The sequence below is a fragment of the Odocoileus virginianus genome, unplaced genomic scaffold (genome assembly GCF_023699985.2).
Source record: "Odocoileus virginianus isolate 20LAN1187 ecotype Illinois unplaced genomic scaffold, Ovbor_1.2 Unplaced_Scaffold_10, whole genome shotgun sequence".
In the NCBI taxonomy this organism is placed as follows: Eukaryota; Metazoa; Chordata; class Mammalia; order Artiodactyla; family Cervidae; genus Odocoileus; species Odocoileus virginianus.
The window spans coordinates 2,252,030-2,273,221 of NW_027224272.1; the positions used below are offsets into that span (position 1 = coordinate 2,252,030).

At 41.8% G+C, this 21,192-nt stretch overlaps 1 protein-coding gene across 1 annotated transcript in view; it reads left to right on the plus strand.

Moving 5' to 3' along the window:
- Positions 1-19,099: 19,099 nt before the first annotated feature.
- TMEM47 (transmembrane protein 47) overlaps positions 19,100-21,192 on the plus strand; it is a 29,135-nt gene continuing 27,042 nt past the window's right edge. Inside the window, exon 1 of the mRNA XM_020887817.2 lies at positions 19,100-19,420. Coding sequence (XP_020743476.1) covers positions 19,195-19,420 — 226 coding nt within the window. The 5' untranslated portion in view covers positions 19,100-19,194. The remainder of the gene's footprint in view (positions 19,421-21,192) is intronic.

The window sequence follows — 21,192 nt, forward strand, 5'->3', positions numbered from 1 at the left end:
AAATAAATAATTAGTGAATTCCTTGGTGGTCCCGTAGTTAGGACTTGGCACTTACAATGCTGTGGGCCCAGGTTCAATCCCTTGTTGGGGAACTAAGATCCTGTAAGCTGCAGGGCGTGGCCAAAAACAAAAAGTTAAGAGAGAAGAAAAAATCTCTTGTACAGAAGAATTCCAAATAATTTATGTAAGTCTTCCTCCTTTAAGGAGGGAGAGCATAAGTCTCCACTCCTTAATTGTGGACTGTGCATAACTTCCTTCCAAAGAGAACTCTATGAAAAGTTATAGGAACAATTTTTGAATGAACATGGATGCACTACTCATCAACAAACTAACAACAATCTAAATATAGTCTTGTTAAAAAATAGTCATCATTACCAAATTGGTATTAACCCAAGAGTTATTTTAATATTACTAAAAATGCTAATAAAATTTACTACATTAAGAGACTATAGGAAAGAAAAATGATCATATAAATAGATCAATAAAACACATTTGATAGAATTCAACATCCTTTCCTAATAAGAATTTTTATAGAAGTAGAAATAAAAGGAAATCTTTAACCTCTTCCCTGGTAGCTCAGTCGGTAAAGAATCTGCCTGCAGTGCAGGAGACCCAGGTTCAATCCCTGGGTCAGGAAGATCCCCTGGAGAAGGAAACAGCAACCCACTCCAGCATTCTTGCCTGGAGAATTCCATGGACAGAGGAGCCTGGTGGGCTACAGTCCATGGGATCCCAAGAGTCAGACATGACTTATTAACTATGGAAGGCAGATCAGCAATTGCTAAGGCCTAGGTGACAGGGGTAGGGGTGGGGTTGTGGTGAGGAGGGATTGACTGCAAAAGGAACACAAAGGAACCTATTGGAGTGATGGAAGTGTTTTATATCACGATAATGGTAGAGGTTACACAAATATATGCATTAGTCAAAAATCAGATCAGTGTTTTCATGTTCTTTGGATAAATACTTACAAGTGGGATAGTTGGAGATAGGTGCATGCCTATGTTCATTGCAGCATTATTTACAATAGTCAAGATATGGAAACAACTTAAGTGTCCATCAACAGATGAATGAATAAAGAAGATATGCTGTGTATACACAGTGGAATACTTCTCAGCAATAAAAAAAAGATGAAATATTGCCATTTGCAACAATGTGAATGGACCGTGAGGGTATTATGCTATGTGAAATGTCAGATGGAGAAAGACAAATAGTATGATTTTACTCATATGTGAAATATAAAACAACAACAACAAAAATGAACAAAGCAAATATATAGCTACAGAGAACACAGGAGTAACTACCAGAGGAGAAGAGGGAGAGTGTAAAATGGGTAAAGTGGGTCAACTTTGGTGAAGAAGGGAAACTAAATTTTTGGTGGTGAGCACACCATAGTTTATATAGAAGTAGAAATACAACGTGGTACACATGAAATATATAATGTTAGAAACCAATGTTACTTCAATAAAAACAAATTTTAAAAATCATTAAATTGCACATTTAAAATCGGTGAATTTTACTTTGTGCATATTTTACTTCAATAAAGCTGACAAAACTAGAAAAGGAACTATCAACTTGATAAACAACATCTACAAGAACAACAACTTACAAAAATTATAAATTTTTGTGTGTTAACTCTTATTTTATCTCCTGCTGCAGCAACCACTTCCATGCTGCTTCTAATGAGTTTGTCCACAGTTACTTTCAGGAGTTATCTCTCCAGGGGCTGTATTCTCTACCTGTCCCTTTCTGGAAGGGGCTGGCCAGGGTTACCTGCATGAGCCCACTTGCACTTATGCATGTGAAACGTAAAAATACAGAGTAACTAACACTAAAGTTTAGAGTTCACCTTGGCCAATAGTGCAAAAAAAAAAAAGTATCAATCAGTGCTTTCTTCCTTCTTCCCACAGTTGAACAGTTTTGATGTGTTTTTCCAAGGTTGCTTCAGAAATTTTAAGTGTTCATGAAGAGATGGAGCAGCAGAAAATATATTTCATTTTTAGTTTGCAAACGGGACCCTGTTCACAAGGGCAAGGAGAGGCTGAAGGAGCTGACCAATCCATACTGGTAGGTGGCTGCAAGATGAGCAGATCTCTGCATTCAACCACCAGAATCTTAAAAGTCTATACAGAAGCTTTAACAGGGTTTAGTCACATATACCATCCAAATGATCTCAACAACACATTACTCTCTCAAGGCTGTGTCCTTGAAACAGCTCCTAGCATGGGAACAGTGAGTGAAAGTCCAAGGACACCAGGGGTTGGTGAGGATTCTTTCATTGAACTGGGTCCAGCTTTCAGGTCAATCAGTGATCATGTCTGGGTTTTAATGCAGATATTAATGCACTGCTGGTAGAAGTATAAATCCAATAAAAGTAAACAAGTGCATACTCAACCCACAATTCCACTCCTTAGCACATTACACTTGCACATAGGATTTAAGCAGTGCTTACAGAATGTTCTGAGAAGCACTATTCTTAAAGGCAAAATATGAATCAGTCCAAACGGTATATAAATATGCAGTGGAATATTATGCCAGAGAAAAAAATGAAAGAATAGCAGCTACATGTATTGGCATTCACGCAGTTCAAAAAAAAGTCACAGAAAAAGACATGTTATAGAATTTCATTCATATAGCACTAAATGTGATAAAGCTAAATACTAGATTATTTATGTGGTAAAAATATAAAGTAAAAGAAAGGATAATATAAATTTTTGGACCATGGTATTCAGGCTGAAGAAAGGAAGGGGAGATCAGTGAGGAGCATACATGGGGCTCTGAGTTGCTACTATTCAATTCTAAACATTTGTTGTTGTTGTTCATTCTCTAAGTCGTGTCCAGCTCTTTGCGACTTCTTGGACGGCAGCAGGCCAAGGTTTCCTGTCCTTCGCTATCTCCTGGAGTTTGCTCAGATTGATGTCCATTGAGTTGGTGATGCTGTCTAACCAAGAAGAAGCCACCTTCTTCTCCTCTTTCCTTTAATCTTTCCCAGCATCAGGGTCTTTTCCAGTGAGTCAGCTCTTCACATCAGGTGGCCAAAGTACTGGAGGAGCTTCAGCATCAGTCCTTCCAATGAGTATTCAGGGCTGATTTCCTTTAGGATTGACTGGTTTATTTATTTACTCTAAATATGGTGTCAGGTAATTTGCTACCGGTTAAATTGATATACCTCCCTTTTGCAAATATGCTATATTTCATAATAAAAAAATGTGACTCTGAAGAAAAATAGTTTTACAGTTGGTACTTTGCTCAGAGCTAGACTGTAAGATGTAGACCTGCTTCTCTAGAGTAGAGGAAATAGTTGACAATATTTATGGTCATTTGGACAAAACCACTCCTAGGGACATAGTTAAACTGAGCTCCAATATCTATCCTCACCTCACCCAAGATCAGTAGTGTCTCCACAAAGTTAGAATAATGTACACAAACTCAATGGAAACAGAAAAATATGTTCTTAGCTGAGAAATAATCCATGAACTTTAGGCCATGGGAGAGCCTGTGAAAGCTCCCTCCTAAACAGTGAGTGGCCTTAGTTGGTATCCATTTTACATATAGCAGTGTGTACATGTCAATCCCACACTCCCTAACTATCCCTTCCCCCTAACCTTCCTCCTCTGGTAACCATAGTTCATGTTCTCAAAGTCCGTGAGCCTGTTAATGTTTTATAACTAAGTTCATGTGTATCGTTGCTTTTTGGATTCTGCATATAAGTATATAAGCGGTATCATAATATATTTGTCGCTCTCCAGCTTACTTCACTCAGTATGACAATCTCTAGGTCCATCCATGTTGCTGAAAATGGCGTTCTTTCTTTCTTTTTAAAGGGACCCCTTCTACACTGTTTGTGGGAATGTAAATTGGTACAGCCACTAAGGAGAACAGTATATTTTTTATATATTTTTTCTTTTAAAAAAATTAAAATAGAGCTACCATATGATCCTGCAATCTCACTCCTGGGCATATATCTGGAGAAAAACATGGTGTGAAAGGATACATGACCCCAATATTCATTGCAGCACTGTTTACAATAGTCAAGCATGGAAGCAACCTAAGTGTCCATCAATAGAGGAATGGATAAAGAAGATGTGGTACATATGTACGATGGAATGTTCCTTAGCTTAGCTTTTTAACTGCATATCCTCATAATTTTTGTGATGCAAAAAACAAGTAACCTGGATGGAACTGAGCGTAAATGTTGGTCCAACTGCAATATCAGAACAATAATGTTAATATTACAACTATAAAGAATTTTTCTAAGATATGTACCTCTTAAGCGAAATTAGAGTGAGCTGAGGTTACTCTTCACTGTGGCACGCAGGTTTCTCATTGTGTTGGCTTTCCTTGTGGCAGAGCATGGGCACCAGGGTGGGCAGCCTTCAGTAGTTGCAGCGCATGGGCTCAGCAGTTCAGTGTGGGGTCTAGGGCATGGGCTCAGTTGCTCCATGGCAAGTGGGATCTTCCTCAATCAAATCTGTGTCTCCCACACTGGCAGGTGGATTCCTTACCACTGGACCACCAAGAAGTCTGGAATCTTAATTTTTTACATTTGCAAAAAACCAAATATTAAATAAATGCATTTCTTGTCTTGAAAAGATAGCTAAATCATTTAATACTCAATTTAACAATACCTCCTAAAATGAGGTTTAAAGTTTATGACCTTTTTCAGTGCATTGGGACATAAACAAGGTTATATCTCTTATTTTTCAAAGTGATTAAAACCTCTCATCTTTTTACTGGCATTGTGTCCAATTTTTCCCTTTTTAGGGCTTTAGCTTGCATTAATCAAGAAAAGGAGAATTTACATGGTCAATTCTTCTCCCAGAATCGACCCACACAAAGAGCTAGAGTCTGGATCTAATACTATGGTGTTGTCGAATGGAGTCACAGTTGGATTTGGGTTTTCTGAGGTCTGATGGTTCTTCGTCCTCTACTGAGGTGACGCCTTTGGTGATTTGTGGGACAAAGAAGTATCCTGGTCTAGGGTTCCAACTTTTTCGTTTTGTGTGTGTGTATGTATGTGTGTACACATGTGTATGTATTTTCAATTTATTTTATTTTATTTTATTTTATTTTAATTTTATTTTTTTTTCCATTTATTTTTATTAGTTGGAGGCTAATTACTTTACATCATTACAGTAGTTTTTGTCATACATTGAAATGAATTAGCCATGAATTTACATGTATTCCCCATCCCGGTCCCCCCTCCCACCCTTTTGGTTTTATTTTAAGGACAAAGAGAGCTTAGACACTTAGGAGCTATTCTGGAGTTGAATTGCAGCTAGAATGTTGTTTAATTATTTTCAATTTTTGACCATTGCTTCTCCCATAGTTAATTTGACAATTACCAAAATGTGGGCAAGCACCATAAACAAGTATCATAACAAACAAATAAGTATTGGTAAACACTCATCTCTCCAGCAAGTGGGGCTATAATAGAGTAACCTAGTAGCTCTGAGTCTTGAGTCTGCCCTGGGCATCAGCTGGCCTGCTTTATGGAGACAGTGGAATGTCTGCCTGTGTGCTCAGTCACCAAGTAGTGTCAGATTATTTTGCAACCTTAGGGACTGTAGCCCGCCAGGCTTCTCTGTCCATGGGATTCTCCAGGCAAGAATACTGGAGTGGGCTGCCATGCCCTCCTCCAGAGGATCTTCCCGACCCAGGATCAAACCCATGTCTCTTATGTCTCCTGCATTGGCAGGCAGGTTCTTTACCACTAGCGCCACCTGGGAAGCCCCAGACAGTAGAGACTGTTAGTTAATTTGATTAGTTGGTTGAATAGAAGTAGGTTTCTTACATGAGATCATGATACATTAAAATGACATGCCCTGGTGGTTCAGTGATTAGGACTTGGCACTTTCACTGTCAAAGGCTCAGGTTCCATCCCCGGTCGGGGAACTAAGATCCCACAGCTGCACGTGGGGTGGCCCCCCAAAAATGACATATAAAGTACAAAAGATATATGAACTAGGAGTCACTGTGACCCTATATATTATCTTTCACTTGAGATGACATCATTCATCCCTGGTAAACACAGTAATCTTACAAATTTTTGACTTGTATTGGTATTCAGATCATGCTTCACACAAAGTGAGCTTGGTGAGTGTTTTTTATAACTACTACTTAGTCTGAAAAACTGAATCTCAAATTGGAGAAAAAGGCGACTAGAAATGCCAGAGGAAGAAAAAGGGTGAATGATTGGTGGTGTGTAGGGGAGCGGGGGCGTCAGTCCTGAGCTGAAACCTACTAGCAGGAATAGAACCAAAGGCAATTAGCAGTGTTTGTAAACTTTTGTTCCTTCAGTATAATGTAGCTTTAGGCCTCCTTCTAAAAATAAAAACATTAGTTGGGGATAATGAAGTGATCTTGATGTTCTATCAATTTCAGATGATATAAGAGGAAAATTTCAGCTTTACTACTTAACTGCAAGGCCTTAGGTAAGTAACTCAAACTTCATGCAACTCAGTTATTTCAGCTAAAAAGCAGTGCTGTCACCTTCCACTTTGTGTGATTGTATTCATTTCATAAATTTAAAAAGCATGGGTAAAACACCTAGAAATTGCTAGCAGTTGATAGGTGCTCAAAAATTATAATTAATAATATTAATAAAATGATGTGTAATAAAATCTGATTTGGAGCTACCTGTATTTCTCACTTACTAGGTATTAATACTCGTGTGTCGCAACTTTTAAGTCTTTGACAGTCCTTGATCAGTCATCTGAGTGATGTCCACAGTATTTTCTCTCTTTCCCAACCTACTAGCCAAACTTGACAGAACATGGTAACAGGGTCTTATAGTGGAATTCTCCTTCCCTCAAACTTAAATGAGATACCAAATAGAAAAGATATCGACATGCCAGAGTGAGGGGGACAGAGACCCCTTCTTCCAATTACCTATTTACAAAGAATAAAGTAGACCCAGGTCCATCTCTTGAGCTCCTCATCCTAATCAACAACATAAAAATAGACATAGACTAGAAGCAGCATCTCTTTATAAAAGAGTAGCTTTATGCATCCAACCTGTGTGTGTGTGCTAAGTTGCTTTAGTCGTGTCCAACTCTTTACAACTCTATGGACTGTAGCCCGCCAGGTTCCTCTGTCCATGAGACATCCGACTTACAAAGAATTAATGCTAAATGAAGTTTGGAATTTGATTAATACAGCGCAGCTGGGCCTTCTAATCTGAATCAAGACTCTAGTTGCCACCTAAATTGACCATGTGCCGTGCTGCACTGTGCTTAGTCACTTAGTCGTGTCTGACTCTTTGTGACCCCATGGACCACAGCCCACCAGGCTCCTCTGTCCATGGGGATTCTCCAGGCAAGAATACTGGAGTGGGTTGCCACGCCCTCCTCCAGGGGATCTTCCTAACCCCAGGGATCGAACCCAGGTCTCCCACATTGCAGGTGGATTCTTTACCAGCTGAGATACCAGAGAAGCCCCAAACTGACCACAGGACTCTCTATTACATGAAAGTGAACAGACATCCATGAACTCTGTAAGAGTTTTCAATGAAGAGTGGAGGAAGATTACCCCACACTAAAAATGTTTAAAGAGACATTTGAAGAAAAGAAAAGAAGTTGTCTTTTATTTCTTTCAATTTTTCATAGTGGTAAAATACACGTAACATAAAGTTTACCATTTTAGCCATTTATATGTGTGTGGTTCAGTGGAATTAAATTCATTCATAATCATGTGCTACCATCAACACTATCAATCTCCAAAACTCTTGTAAAACTGACACTCTAAACCCAGTAAACAGTAATTCCCCATTCCTCCCTTCCTCCCAGCCCCTGCCAACCACTATCCTACATTTGTTAGTTGTCTTTTGAATATTCTTTTCCCAAACAGACTTGAATGGTGGAATCTTTCAAATATTCACTCTTTAATATCACATATCTAGGTTGTTTCAAAGAAGCTTTGTATTTTTCTTTCTATGTAATACTTCTCCAGACTTTTTTTTTCTTATGGAATTGTTGTCAAATTATTCAAAGTATAGTCAACTCTGGGCTTCCCAGGTGGTGCTAGTGGTAAAGAACTCACCTGCCAATGCAGGAGACATAAGAGACACAGGTTCGATCTCTGGGTCAGGAAGATCCCTTGGAGGAAGGCATGGCAACCCACTCCAGTATTCTTGCCTGGAGAATCCCATGGACAGAGGAGCCTGGCGGGCTATAGTCCATGGGGTCACAAAGAGTCAGACACGACTGAAGCAACTTAACACACATGCATACATGCATAGTCATCTCTAACTTAATCTAGACAAACTTCTCTATTTCTGATCTCTTTCTATTTAAAGTACCATTAATGATTACCACCCCCTTCATGGATCACAGCTTTGTTGTGGTGAAGGGGCTTGTGTAACTCAATGAAGCTATGAGCCATGCCATGCAGGACCACCCAAGATGGACGGGTCATAGTGAAGAGTTCTGACAAAACATGGTCCACTGGAGGAGGGAATGGCAAAACATTCCAGTATTCTTGCTCCAAGAACCTCATGAACAGTATGAAAAGATATGACACCAGAAGATGAGCCACCACCACCCCCCCACCAGGTGTCCAATATGCTACTGGGGAAGAGTGGAGGGCAATTACTAATAGCTCCAGAAAGAATGAAGCAGCTGGGCCAAAGCAGAAATGACACTCAGTTGTGGATGTGTCTGGTGGTGAAAGTAAAGAACAATACTGCATAGGAACCTGGAATGTTAGGTCCATGAATCAAGGAAAATTGGATGTGGTCAAGCAGGAGATGGCAAGAGTGAACACTGACATCTTAGGAATCAGTGAACTAAAATGGATGGAATGGGTGAATTTAATTCAGATGACCATTATATCTACTACTGTGGGCAAGAATCCCTTAAAAGAAATGGAGTAGCCCTCATAGTCAACAAGAGAGTCCAAAATGCAGCACTTGGGTGCAATCTCAAAAATGACAGAATGATCTTGGTTTGTTTCCAACAACATCAACATCACAGTAATCCAAGTCTATGCCTCAAGCACTAATACTGAAGAAGCTGAAGTCAAATGGTTCTATGAAGACCTACAAGATCTCCTAGAATTAACACCAAAAAAAGATGTCCTATTCATCATAGGGGATTGGAATGCAAAAGTAGGAAGTCAAGAGATACCTGGAGTAACAGGCAAATTTGGTCTTGGAGTACAAAATGAAGCAGGGCAAAGGCTAACAGAGTTTTGCCAAGACAACACACTGGTCATAGCAAATACCCTCTTCCAACAACACAAGAGACAACTCTACACATGGACATCACCAGATGGTCAATGCCAAAATCAGACTGATTACATTCTTTGAAGATGGAGAAGCTCTATACAGTCAGCAAAAACAAGACCTGGAGCTGTGGCTCAGATCATGAGCTCCTTATTGCAAAATTCAGACTTAAATTGAAGAAAGTAGGGAAAACCACTAGGCCACTCAGGTATGACCTAAATAAAATCCCTTATGATTATACAGTGGAGGTGATGAATAGATACAAGGGATTAGATCTGTAAGAGAGTGTCTGAAGAACTATGGACAGAGGTTCATAACACTGTACAGGAGGTGGTGACCAAAACCATCTCAAAGAAAAAGAAATGCAAAAAGGCAAATGGTTGTCTGAGGAGGCCTTACAAATAGCTGACAAAAGAAGAGACTCGAAAGACTAGAGAGAAAAGGAAAGATATACCCAACTGAATGCAAAGTTCCAGAGAATAGCAAGGAGAGATAAGAAAGCCTTCTTAAGTGAACAATGCAAAGAAATAGAGGAAAACAATAGAATGGAAAGACTAGAGATCTCTTCAAGAAAACTGGAGATATCAAGGGAACATTTCATGCAAGGAAGGGCACAATAAAGGACAGAAACGGTAAGGACCTAACAGAAGTAGAAGAGATTAAGAAGAGGTGGCAAGACTACACAGAAGAACTGTACAAAAAAGGTCTCAATGACCCAGATAACCACGATGGTGTGGTCACGTACCTAGATCCAGGCAAAAATACTGGAGTGGGTTGCTGTGCCCTCTTCCAGGAGATCTTCCCAACCCAGGGATCAAACCATGTCTCTTATGTCTCCTGCATTGGCAGGTGAGTTCTTTACCACTAGTGCCACCTGGGAAGCCAGTTTGATTCACTGCTTGCTTATTTAAAAAAAAAAGCAGAATGTGGATCATGTGAGAGACTATGACAACAGCAGAAAAAGAAATAAAAAGAGGTAAAGATTTTTAAAATGGGAAAAGGTAACTCATGTATACATACTTTAGAAATGCCTTTTGATTGCTTTAACCTCTCTCTGGGTCTGTTTTTCTCACTGGATTTAGGGAAAGGGAGTAAATACCACAAACTATGGGAAAACACCATGAATTTAAAAGAATATGAGAGTAGAATCAAATGAGAGTAGAATTAAAATGCATGGAGTAACAGAAGGGATTTTGCTCAAGTCTATCACAAATTAAAACCACACCCTTTAAAAGAATTTCTATCTTAGTTTTGCCAACTCCAAAGAACAACTTTAATGTATTTATTTTTTCTTATATTATTCGATCCTACATTCAGAAACTTGAGCAAGGAATGAAAAGTAGATCTGGGTTTTCTCCTAAAAGAAAACCTGTTTCTAAGAAAGAAATGGACTCCAGGAAAGGCAAGAGAAACAGTAGCACACACTAATTTAGTCAATGAAAAAATACATTTAAAAAGACTTAAAGACCCAAAGAACACACAACACAAAAAATATGTGCTCTCCCTCCTGGACACACAAAGTATTGAAATGTGTGGACACAAAGAAGTGTCCAGAGACTGAAGTGAAAGTGACAGTGAATTGGTAAAATGATTCAAAACATGTTGAGAAAAACTGCAAAAGATATTGACTAGAATATATTATAAAAAATGTACTTCTCCGAATGTGTTTAGGAATCTGCTTTATCTGTCTTGTTTTATCAAAATTGGTGATATCTTGTTAAGAAATAGTGAAGGGTTATCAGAAATCACAGCTTAGTTCACAGTAGGGTGATGATATCAAAACACAGAATGGTGGCGTCAATCACATTAATTTTACGCCAACAATGAAAAGTTGGTTCCAAAAAGCATCACTAGCCTGACCTCTAGTTTTGTCAACTCTAATAATCAATATTTTTTATCTTCTATTTTTTTCTCCTGACCTGCTAACTATTCATATATTAATTGAGCTTTATATAATTTTTAAAGGAAATTTTGTCTTTCACTTTCGTTTTCTCTTCATCATACTGAAAAATCCTGTGTCCATTCACTCTGTACATCTCTATATGTCCCCTGGATAAATTTTCCCAAATGCTATCTGTAGCTTACTTTCGACTGCACAGCCAGCTTATGGTCTCAACACTGTTAACTGGTGCACCACTTTATGTTTGCCATTTCTTCAATTAAGACCAGTATATGTGAGTTTCTCAGATCTAATAACTGGGTTGGCTAAAGATAAGGAATTTAAAAAGAGTTTGGAGAGCAATTGCAAAGTGGCCTGAGTTTGAAACTACAACAATCAGCTTCATCCTCTTCCTTTCCCTACAGGTACCATTTCCAGGTCTATGACTCTCTGTATTTAATGGTCTTTATCAGTGGGGATTAGCTATTCTTTTCTACTTTGTTCCATGAAGCTCTTTCAGATGACTTGGATAATTGAACTTTTGCCTTTTACTTCTTGATCCCTAGTAGCTTATTTATGTGGAGAAGGAAATGGCAACCCACTCCAGTACTCTTGCCTGGAGAATCCTGTGGACAGAGGAGCCTGGTGGGCTGCTGTCCATGGGGTCGCACAGAGTCGGACACGACTGAAGCAACTTAGCATGCATGCATGCATTGGAGAAGGAAATGGCAACCCACTCCAGTGTTCTTGCCTGGGAGAATCCCAGGGACGGAGGAGCCTGGTGGGCTGCCTCTATGGGGTCGCACAGAGTCGGACACGACTGAAGCGACTTAGCAGCAGCAGCAGCTTATTTATGTAATGTGAAGTTGTAATAAATATCTCAGTGAATTCACAAGAAGCCAGGGGTCATTCTTAGTGTACTTCAGTCTTACAAGTTGGTTTTTAATGTGCAATTGAAGAAGCATCATCATTTGTATTCATCAGTTAATTAACATGTCCAACTCCTGGAATTGCACTGAGAATGACCGCTCTCAGAGGAAGGTGGAAAACAACCACCAAAAAAGTGATGAAGAAATACTGAATCAGAAATGCACTGATGACCTTTTTACACAACGCTGACTAATCATTGCCAATGGGATCAAAATCAGTGACAATTAGAGCCTGCCGTGAAGTGCACATGAATGAAACTCCATTCTCCTGGTCACCGCACAAGGCCTTGAAGAGTAAGGAAGAAAAGGTGCATTTAAAAATAATTCTGTTAGTAGCTGCTTTTACACAGCTACTTGCAGTAGAGGGTGAGCCCCAAGAGGTCTGAGTAGATGGAGATCAGGTGCTTCCCAAACTTTAATTTGATGGATCTCACTAAACTACAAATTCAGACTCACTCAGTTGCTTTGTGGGGGGAGGGTGAGGTCAGGACCTGCATTTCCGGCAGACTCTCAGGTGACTCCAATACTGCTGGTACCCATGGACCACACTTTGAAGAGTAAGGATTTAGAGCTGTAGGGATGGAACCCACCGAATGAACAGATGCAGAGAGGAGAAAGGGACAGGACTGAACAGAGAAGAGAGGATAGATGCAGGTTCTGATGAGGTAAGCAAGACATGCAGGCTTTCCTTTTTACAGTGTAGCACCCTTTCCTCATGATGTCTCAAGCAGTCAGGAAACTTTCATAAATTCAAAACTATGTAGTGCTATTGGATATGTTTTTCCTGGAAATTTGGTGAGGGCTGATATTTGCATCTAGATTGGTTAGGGGTAGAACTGAGCATTTGACTAGATGCAGAACCAGATACAGAGAAGAACAGAAGCAGTAAGGATTTAGAAAAGGATTTTGGATTTTGAAGGATCATGAAATTATAGAGTCAAACAAAGTTTACCTAAATCTCCTAGGGATCAGAAGGCTTGAAGCTGACATCTGGATTATGCTAATATAATAATTATGATTAGTGCTTACTGTATGCTAGACATTACACATTATATAAATTTCCTCATTAATCCTCACAACTCAGTGATATAGGTATAACCCTATTTTATAAAGGAAGGATCTGAGGTTAATGGCATGCCCAAATCTATATAGTCAGTAGGTTCCAGAGTGATTATCTTAACCTTGGTCTGGCTGAATCAAACCAACACCTATTCTTGTTTACTGAAGACCAGAAAGCTTGAAAGGAAAGACGGGAAAGTGTGAAACAGATAGGTTAAGGAAAAGTTTAAAAAAATGATTCAGGGAATGACAAAAAGTTCTGATCTTCATATTGTTCTGATATTTCTACCAATATCTGTTTGGCCCTGAATGAACTGACATTTTGAATTTTGACAGACTACTGATGAATCATGCATGCAGTACTACTCACTAACTTTACAGGCAAAATTTAAAAGGTGAAATCTAGAGGTGAGAGTTACACTGAAATACAATTCCTAAGAGGATCTTTTTTTTTTTTCCACTAGCCTCAATCCCCTAGCATTGCTGACATTTAAGACCACCTTTTGGAAATTCCAGAGAGAAATAGCTTAGCTGCATTCTTCTGCTTGGAAGTGTGAATATAAATTGCTCCAGGTACCCTTTCTACTTAATCCTTTTTTAATTTCAGCCTTTCCTTCAATTAACTTTGAGCCATCACTATACTTAAGATGTATGAATTGGGGTTCATTTTTTTCCAGCGTGAGTGTGAGTGCTTCAGGCCACAAAGGAGAGAAGGGACCAACACTTTCTAATGAAAGAGAACTTTCTTATATAGTACCTATCAGGAGAGCATTTGGAAGAGCTTCCAGTTACAACAGTTTTGAGACCATCTATGCTACACAAAATAAACACATGGGAGAGGATACAACAGTGCTAACCATCATGCACTATGAAACTATTTTTGAGATGAGAAACTGACATTGTTGCAGTCTAATTTGGGAGGGGAGGTTCTAAGCAGGCACTTCTTAAAATTTTTTAATCAAGTCAGGGGTATCTTCATTTAAATGTCCAAGAGTAAAAGATCTCTCTGAAAACTCAGCAAGAAGTGTACAAAAATGGCTTTTTTTCCCCTTAATTTTTTGGCCATGCTTTGTAGCATGTGGGATCTCAGTTCCCTGACCAGGGATCAAACCCACTGGACCACCAGGGAAGACCCACACGAAGATGGCTTTAGACTAAAATCTAAAGTCACAGAGAATGCTTAGCTTATGAGCTCCAAAGAGAGCAATGGAAAATGTGAACAATTTCTCAGGGTGATTCCTAATGATGATGATTCCATCTCTACTCTAATTTCCTTGATTTGTGTTTAAGCCAACACCCAAGTCATGATTCAACACTAATCCCCTTCAAGCTTCACAGAGCATAATCTAAACCTGCTCATTCTACCCCAATATTTCTGAGGCTTCCACGGTTCCAATTTCAATTTAGTCCTCAAGTGTGGGGCACACCAGGAGAGATATAGAAATGATGTATCCTGATGACGATGGCCAAGGGTAACTGAAATGCCACCAGGATGAGAATACGTGGGTAGGCATCCATTTGCTTCAGGGTAACCAAAAGGTTCGATTTATAGTTGTAGAAACAAAGAAACCAGAAGTTTAAAAATGCAGTCATATACACCAATAAAAACATTTTTTAAATGCAGTCCCCAAGTGGTGCTAGTGGTAAAGAACCTGCCTGCCAGTGCAGGAGACGTAAGAGATGCAGGTTCGATCCCTGGGTTGGGAAGATCCCCTGGAGTAGGAAATGGCAACCCACTCCAGTATTCTCACTTGGGAAATCCCATGGACAAAGGAGCCTGGTGGACTACAGTCCATAGGATCACAAAGAGTCGGACACAATCGAGGCAACTTCGCACAGTATGCATGAAGTACTCGAAGAGCTTATACTTGGTCATTTTTCCACAAAGCTCTGAGCAAATAGAACTAAAATATAAATATGCAATAGGATTTGTGCCATAAGTGATTTTAAGAAAACAGAAGTTTGAAAAAGATGGAAGAGACATTTAATATTAATCCCACTAGGAATATTCTAATTTTCCCTGTATTGTTACTTTCCGGGCATCTGACACACTTCTTTCTTTACAATAAACGTATCAATCTCTGCTTTAAAACTTATCATCCTTCATTTCCAGTGGCTTCTTGTGTTTTCCTTTTCATGATTTATTTCCTTTCTTTGTGGGCAAGTAAATTATTATGGTCATAGGTACTATTATGAAATAAGAAGTAGCTTGAAGTTAAAATATTCACATATTGCTGCCTGTTTTTCTGACTTGACTGTTTCAAGCCTGAGTCTGATCTCTTCCTTTACTTCAGAGTCTGGGAATGACTCCTTCCTGCCTTTCCCTGGCTACATAACTCAGGCAAAGTTACGTGTCAGAGTTCTGACTCCAATTTTCATGGAACTCCTAGACTGTGGAATAGAATTTGGGCCCTTAGCTTTTGCCCCCCTGAGGTCCAGGAATAGGGGTAACTGTGGTGACACGATGCCCAAGCTAGATTCAGGTGAAAGAGGGGTCTCTGGCGTCTGTGTAGCATCATAATGAAGGGCCAACAAAGTCATCACTTCTAACAGTTCTCTTGAAAATTTGCCTAAGCAAGGGACTCTTTCTTCACAGTTCAATGTAGTCCCATTTCATTTCTCACTATGGGTCTTTTCAACTTTTGTTTATACTCCACACACACACACATCTTTGGTTGTCACCTCCCACCTCACTTCCAGCCAGATATCTTTTTTTTTGGGTAGGTTTTCATTCAGTGTTTACTAATCGATAGAATCCCTGCTTCACTATTTCCATTTTTAGAGTAAATGCAGGTCCACCAAATACTATAAAACCTTTGGAGCCAGCTGTGTTGAGGAACTCAGCCTTTTTCATATCATTGAATGATACTGTGGCTCATATGCTGTAAATCAGACAATATTCAACAAGGTTTGCGGCTCCATATTTATTCACACTAAGTGGAATAAACCAAAACCATAAATAGCCTCACATCAGTTTGTATTTTTTTTTAACCAAATGAATTTGCTACAAACTTATGAAAAAAAAAAAAAAAACAAAAACCCAACCTTCTGTCTTGAGAGCTTTTTGTATTATGAAAATGAAGATTTAGGATTGTTGAGCTGTATTATGCTCTGTAAACTTGACATAATTAAAAGAGAATGGGGTATTCTAGGAGAATTTGGTTATTTGTCGTTTAAAATGCCTTCTTTTTTTAACTTTTGAGAGTACAAAGACAAATTCATAGGTGGTATAATGAAGGATGGAGTCACTCAAGTAAGCAGTTGAGACCAAACCAGAAGGAAAACGAAGCAGAAGGAGCATGGGGTTTAGGGGGCTGAGGTGGGTAGAGAAAGAAGAAAGCCCAAATTAGATGAACAAAGAAAAACACTGGCTGACTGGGATAAAGGGAAAGTGATAGAACTTGGAGGAAAAAAGGTAACTTTGACAGCATAGTCAAGAAATATTCTTAAATATTATTCTCTTTTTTAAAAAAAATATTATTTTCAAATGTACACTTTAAACCTGCGAACATATATCCAGGTAATAGAAAAATATCCCAGGTCTGGTCATCCCTATTAATCGTCATTGTTTTTAATTTTTCAGTGTTCCATTAGGAACTATTTTCAAGGATAAGCAGGTAAGATTATTTCTCCTTGGAAAGCTAGGAGGCCAAAAAGTCTGTTGGAAGTTAGAAGTTAAGGGGTTCAGAGTGCTCTAGCACTCTTCGTTAAGGGCAGTAAATATCATGATGGAAAGGTAGGGGGAAGTTGCCAGTTCTCTAATTTCCCAATGTAAGAAAACCATGGGTTTTTATTTCACATTGGATTGGTTCTTATTCTCAAGGCATTTGATACTAACTCAACTGTTTCTTACATTCAAATTGTTGCTTCAGTCAAAATGTAGTCAGCTCTATGGAAAAATGTGATTAAAAGAAAAGAAATAAACTGTCAGGGCTTGCCTGGTTTCCCTGGTGATCCAGCGGTTAAGGCTCCCGAGTTTCCATTACAGGGCACATGGGTTCAACCCCTGGTCAGGGAACTAAGAGACCATATGCCTCCCAGTGTGGCCAATAAATAAATAAATAAAACAAAACCAGCAAACAACAAAAACCCAGTTACCCATAAAAAGTAACTCCTGCAGTGGGAAAGGATGATGTTTCATTAAGAGAGAGAAAGCATTTTTTCCATTTTTCCATTCTTCCTAATTAAAACAAAAATTTACTGATTTTAATTGGAGGCTAATTACAGTATTGTGGTGGTTTTTGCCATACATTGACATGAATCAGCCACGGGTGTACATGTGTCCCCCATCCTGAAACCCCCCCCCTCCCCTCCCCCCCATCCCTCTGGGTTGTCCCAGAGCACTGGCTTTGAGTGCCCTGCTTCATGCATGGAACTTGCACTGGTCATCTATTTCACATATGGTAACATACATGTTTCAATGCTATTCTCTCAAATCATCCCGCCCTTGCCTTCTCCCACATAGTTCAAAAGTCTGTTCCTTACATCTGTGTCTCTTTTGCCGTATTGGCGTTTCTCTGACTTACCTCACTCCGTATATCCTGTCTTCCTTTCTAAACCAGTATTTTTGGGTTTCTCCCCAACTTTCCCAGATAGTGAGAGATCTGGGAACATCCCTACCCCCAACGAACTATTCAATAAATTGTTTCTTTTATAGGAAAAAGGGAAAATAGTTAAAGAGATAAAAGAGACAGATAACCTACCATTACAAGCTGAACCAATCACAGAATTGCAAATTCAATTTCAAGGTGAGTCTATTCCTGGCGGGGGGGGGGGTCTCCTTAAAAACAGAAAGCGTCTCCTTAAAAATCCAGTCGAATCGGATTGAATCCTTAGCCCCAAGCACACAGTAAACGCGGATAGATTGATTACTTAAAAATATCCCCCTTTTCCTATGCCAGGCCCTGGGCCAGGTCTTCCGGGCACAGGAAAATGTTAATGCCATTTACAGATTCAGATCCAACTTGGCATAATGTAAAGCCCAATGAATAAAGGTTTTAGACAACGCGCGAAGAACACAGCAGCCGGTGAGCAAGTAGGGTTTACATCACATTTTATGGAAGCTCTCCTTCCCATTTTAGCTCCTGCGTTCGTTCCCTGAGCAAGCGCCCTTCCTAGGGGGCGCGAAAATAGGCGAGCTCAGAGAATAGAAGCGCCGGTAAGCCGGCGGGGAAAGTTAGGAAATAGGGACAACTGGGGGGTGGGGGGGAGATGACTTGCTCCAAGACTAGGTCCATCCTGAGTTTGAAAAGAGAGTACTTTTGTTACTTTTCTCTGTGTTCCAAATCCCCGGGATGAGAAATTGGCGGGGCGGGAGGGGGCGTGTTACATCACTGAGAGAACCTCCCTAGGCTCCAGTGGCCACATCCCAGGAAACCTAGGAATCTACAGCTGACGCCTTCTAGAAAAGGACCCACCCCAGCTCCCTAAGAAAAGGCAGCACACGTGACGGGCGGGGGCGGGGGCGGGAAAGCAGGCGACCCCGGAGCCAGCGCGGCCAGGGGCGGGGCCGGGGGCCCCACTGCTTCGAGGAATCGCCCGGCGGAGCGGTTCGGGGGCGGAGGGATCGCACTGGGCTCTGGGCGCGCAGCAAACGAGGACGGAGGACTCGCTGAGCGCGCGCCGCGCACGCGGGGCCGAGAGAGAGGGGATCCGCTCCGCGCTCACCGGGCACTGGCGGGGCGGACGCGAGCCTCGCGCGGGGAGCCGGGAGCCGGAGCCGGAGCCTGACGCCGCCTGGGTGCTGACCGCTGCCCCTCCCCGCTCGGCGCCGCCTCCCGCAGCCGGGGAGGGGCCGGGGCGGAGCGAGCGAGCCGGGCAGCGCCGGGGCGGAGCGGGCGCGGGCAGAACGCGGCGCGGGGCCGGCTGCGAGGGTCCGCGGCGGGATCGGCATCGCTGCGGCTGCCTACGACCCGGTCCCCGGCCGCCCGCTCCGCAGACCCACCTTCGCGGCGCGGCGGGAAGCGCGCGGAGCTCCGAGGGAGCGAGTCCCCGCGCGCGTGCGGCGGCTCGACTGCTTCCCTCCGTGGGAGGTCAGGCCCCCGGCTCTCCGGACCCGCCTGGCGTCCTCGTCTCCCGCGGGGCGGGCCGGCTGCGGCGCCCGGGGCATGGCTTCGGCGGGCAGCGGCATGGAGGAGGTGCGCGTGTCGGTGTTGACCCCGCTGAAGCTGGTCGGGCTAGTGTGCATCTTCCTGGCGCTGTGTCTGGATCTGGGGGCCGTGCTGAGCCCGGCCTGGGTCACGGCCGACCACCAGTACTACCTGTCCCTGTGGGAGTCCTGCCGGAAGCCCGCCAGCTTGGACATCTGGCACTGCGAGTCCACACTCAGCAGCGGTGAGAGCCCGGCGCGCCGCCACCCCTGTCTCCCGCCTCGGACCGCCCCGCGCCCCGCTGCCTGCACGGCTGCCTCCTCTCCCTCCCACCCCCCGTTCTGTTTCCCCCGACCCTCGTCCGCCCCCTTCCTGCTGGCCCTTCGCGGATCCTCGGGCTCCAGCCACCTCCCCGATCCCCACCTCTCCCCTCTCCCCAGTCTGAGTCGCCGAACCCAGTGCGATGCCCCACGCCCTCTTCTCCGTGGCCATTCCTCGGGCTCTGGAGTAACACGTATGCCATTCTGGGAAATTGTTATCATTTAAGGCGAGAACCGTGTGGTTGTGTTGAAAATGCAACGCCTTCCACACCCCCGTTTTAAAAAAGAAAAAACGAAAGCGCCCCAACTCCACCGGGATGCTGTGGGCTCTCTGCCTTCCCCACTTTCCTCTCTCTAGGAGAAATTTGCCTGAGTTTACCTCTTGGTGCCCGCGTTTCTGTCTGTTGTCCTCCACTTTATCTGGCTTGTCCCCGATGAGTTTCGGTTTGGATTTTAGTTCCTTAAATTTCTGAGGGATGTGGAAAGTTGGGAGACGGACAGGCTTTCATTTCCTTTCCTTTTTTGGTGACACGGTCCTTGGTTAAGAGTTGCTTTTCCTTGTTTCCCACTCCAAATGCCTTCTCTGTCCTCCAGATCTTTCTCTTCTGCATGAGGTACTCACAAGATGCCTGGAAAGTTGTGGATTATTCAGGCATTCTTCGGTTGTGGAAGCCGCAAACGGATGGGGTGGAGAAAGGAGAAGGTAGTCCCCGGGGGAGGGGGCGTCTTTGCTGCCTTACCGTCTTGAGCCCCGGTTGCCTTCCCCTGCACTCGAGATACGCCCTTAGCAGAAATCTGCCAAACTTCGGATTTCTTCCTGGAAACCGCTATTCCTTGCTAATCTTGATTCTTCAGCTGCTGGTGTCAGTGCAGAGAAAGGGGAATGAAAGAGGACCTGGCTGTGATTTAACACACCTACTCGTGCACCTCTGAGAAACTCATTAAATTCCTTCGTGACAGTTTCATGTCTTCTCTGGGACTGTTTATAAAGCTTTACTGAAAACGTGTCAAGTTCTAGGCAAGTTAAAACAGGGAAAAAAGCCACAAAAATCAGATTTACTTTTGTCTTTCTTTTCTTGTTATAAGGGAAATTAGTTCACTTGCTTTAGTTTCTTCATAAATTTTATTGTGTTTACAAAAGGCTTTTTTCTTTGATATTACCTCAAAATTTCCATTGAAGGATTTTGTCTTTGTTACTTAATTCACTGTGGAGGGGACTGGTTGGCAGCGGGAGGTCAACATTTAGGTCTTTTAATTCTTTCAGGGTTGGTTGTTTACAACTAAAGATAAAATAAATCGGTAAAATGCCTTTCTTCAGTAACCTGGAGATCCAAATAAACTTTGGAGAGAATATCTTTTCTTTTTCTACTCCAGTAGAAATGGAAATTTATGTAGGAATGCCAGCTTCAGCACGTCTCCTTAGCAACGTGAATCTTTTGCCCCTTTCTCACTGTCTCCTGAAATAATAACCCCCTGATTGCATAAAGACTTTTCAGATAGGTTAGAGAGACGAGCTTCAACTCTCATTTTCTTTTCAGGCCCATATCCTTTTCTCTCGACCAGGAATGTGGGGAATGGGGAGAGGACAGCTCGAGTTTGTTGAGCGTCTGCAGTGTTTGCTAATTTCCTTAATTGCTCCATACCCATTTATCTCTGTTTTTTCCTCTCTAAGCTAGGAAATAGGGAGACACAAGCT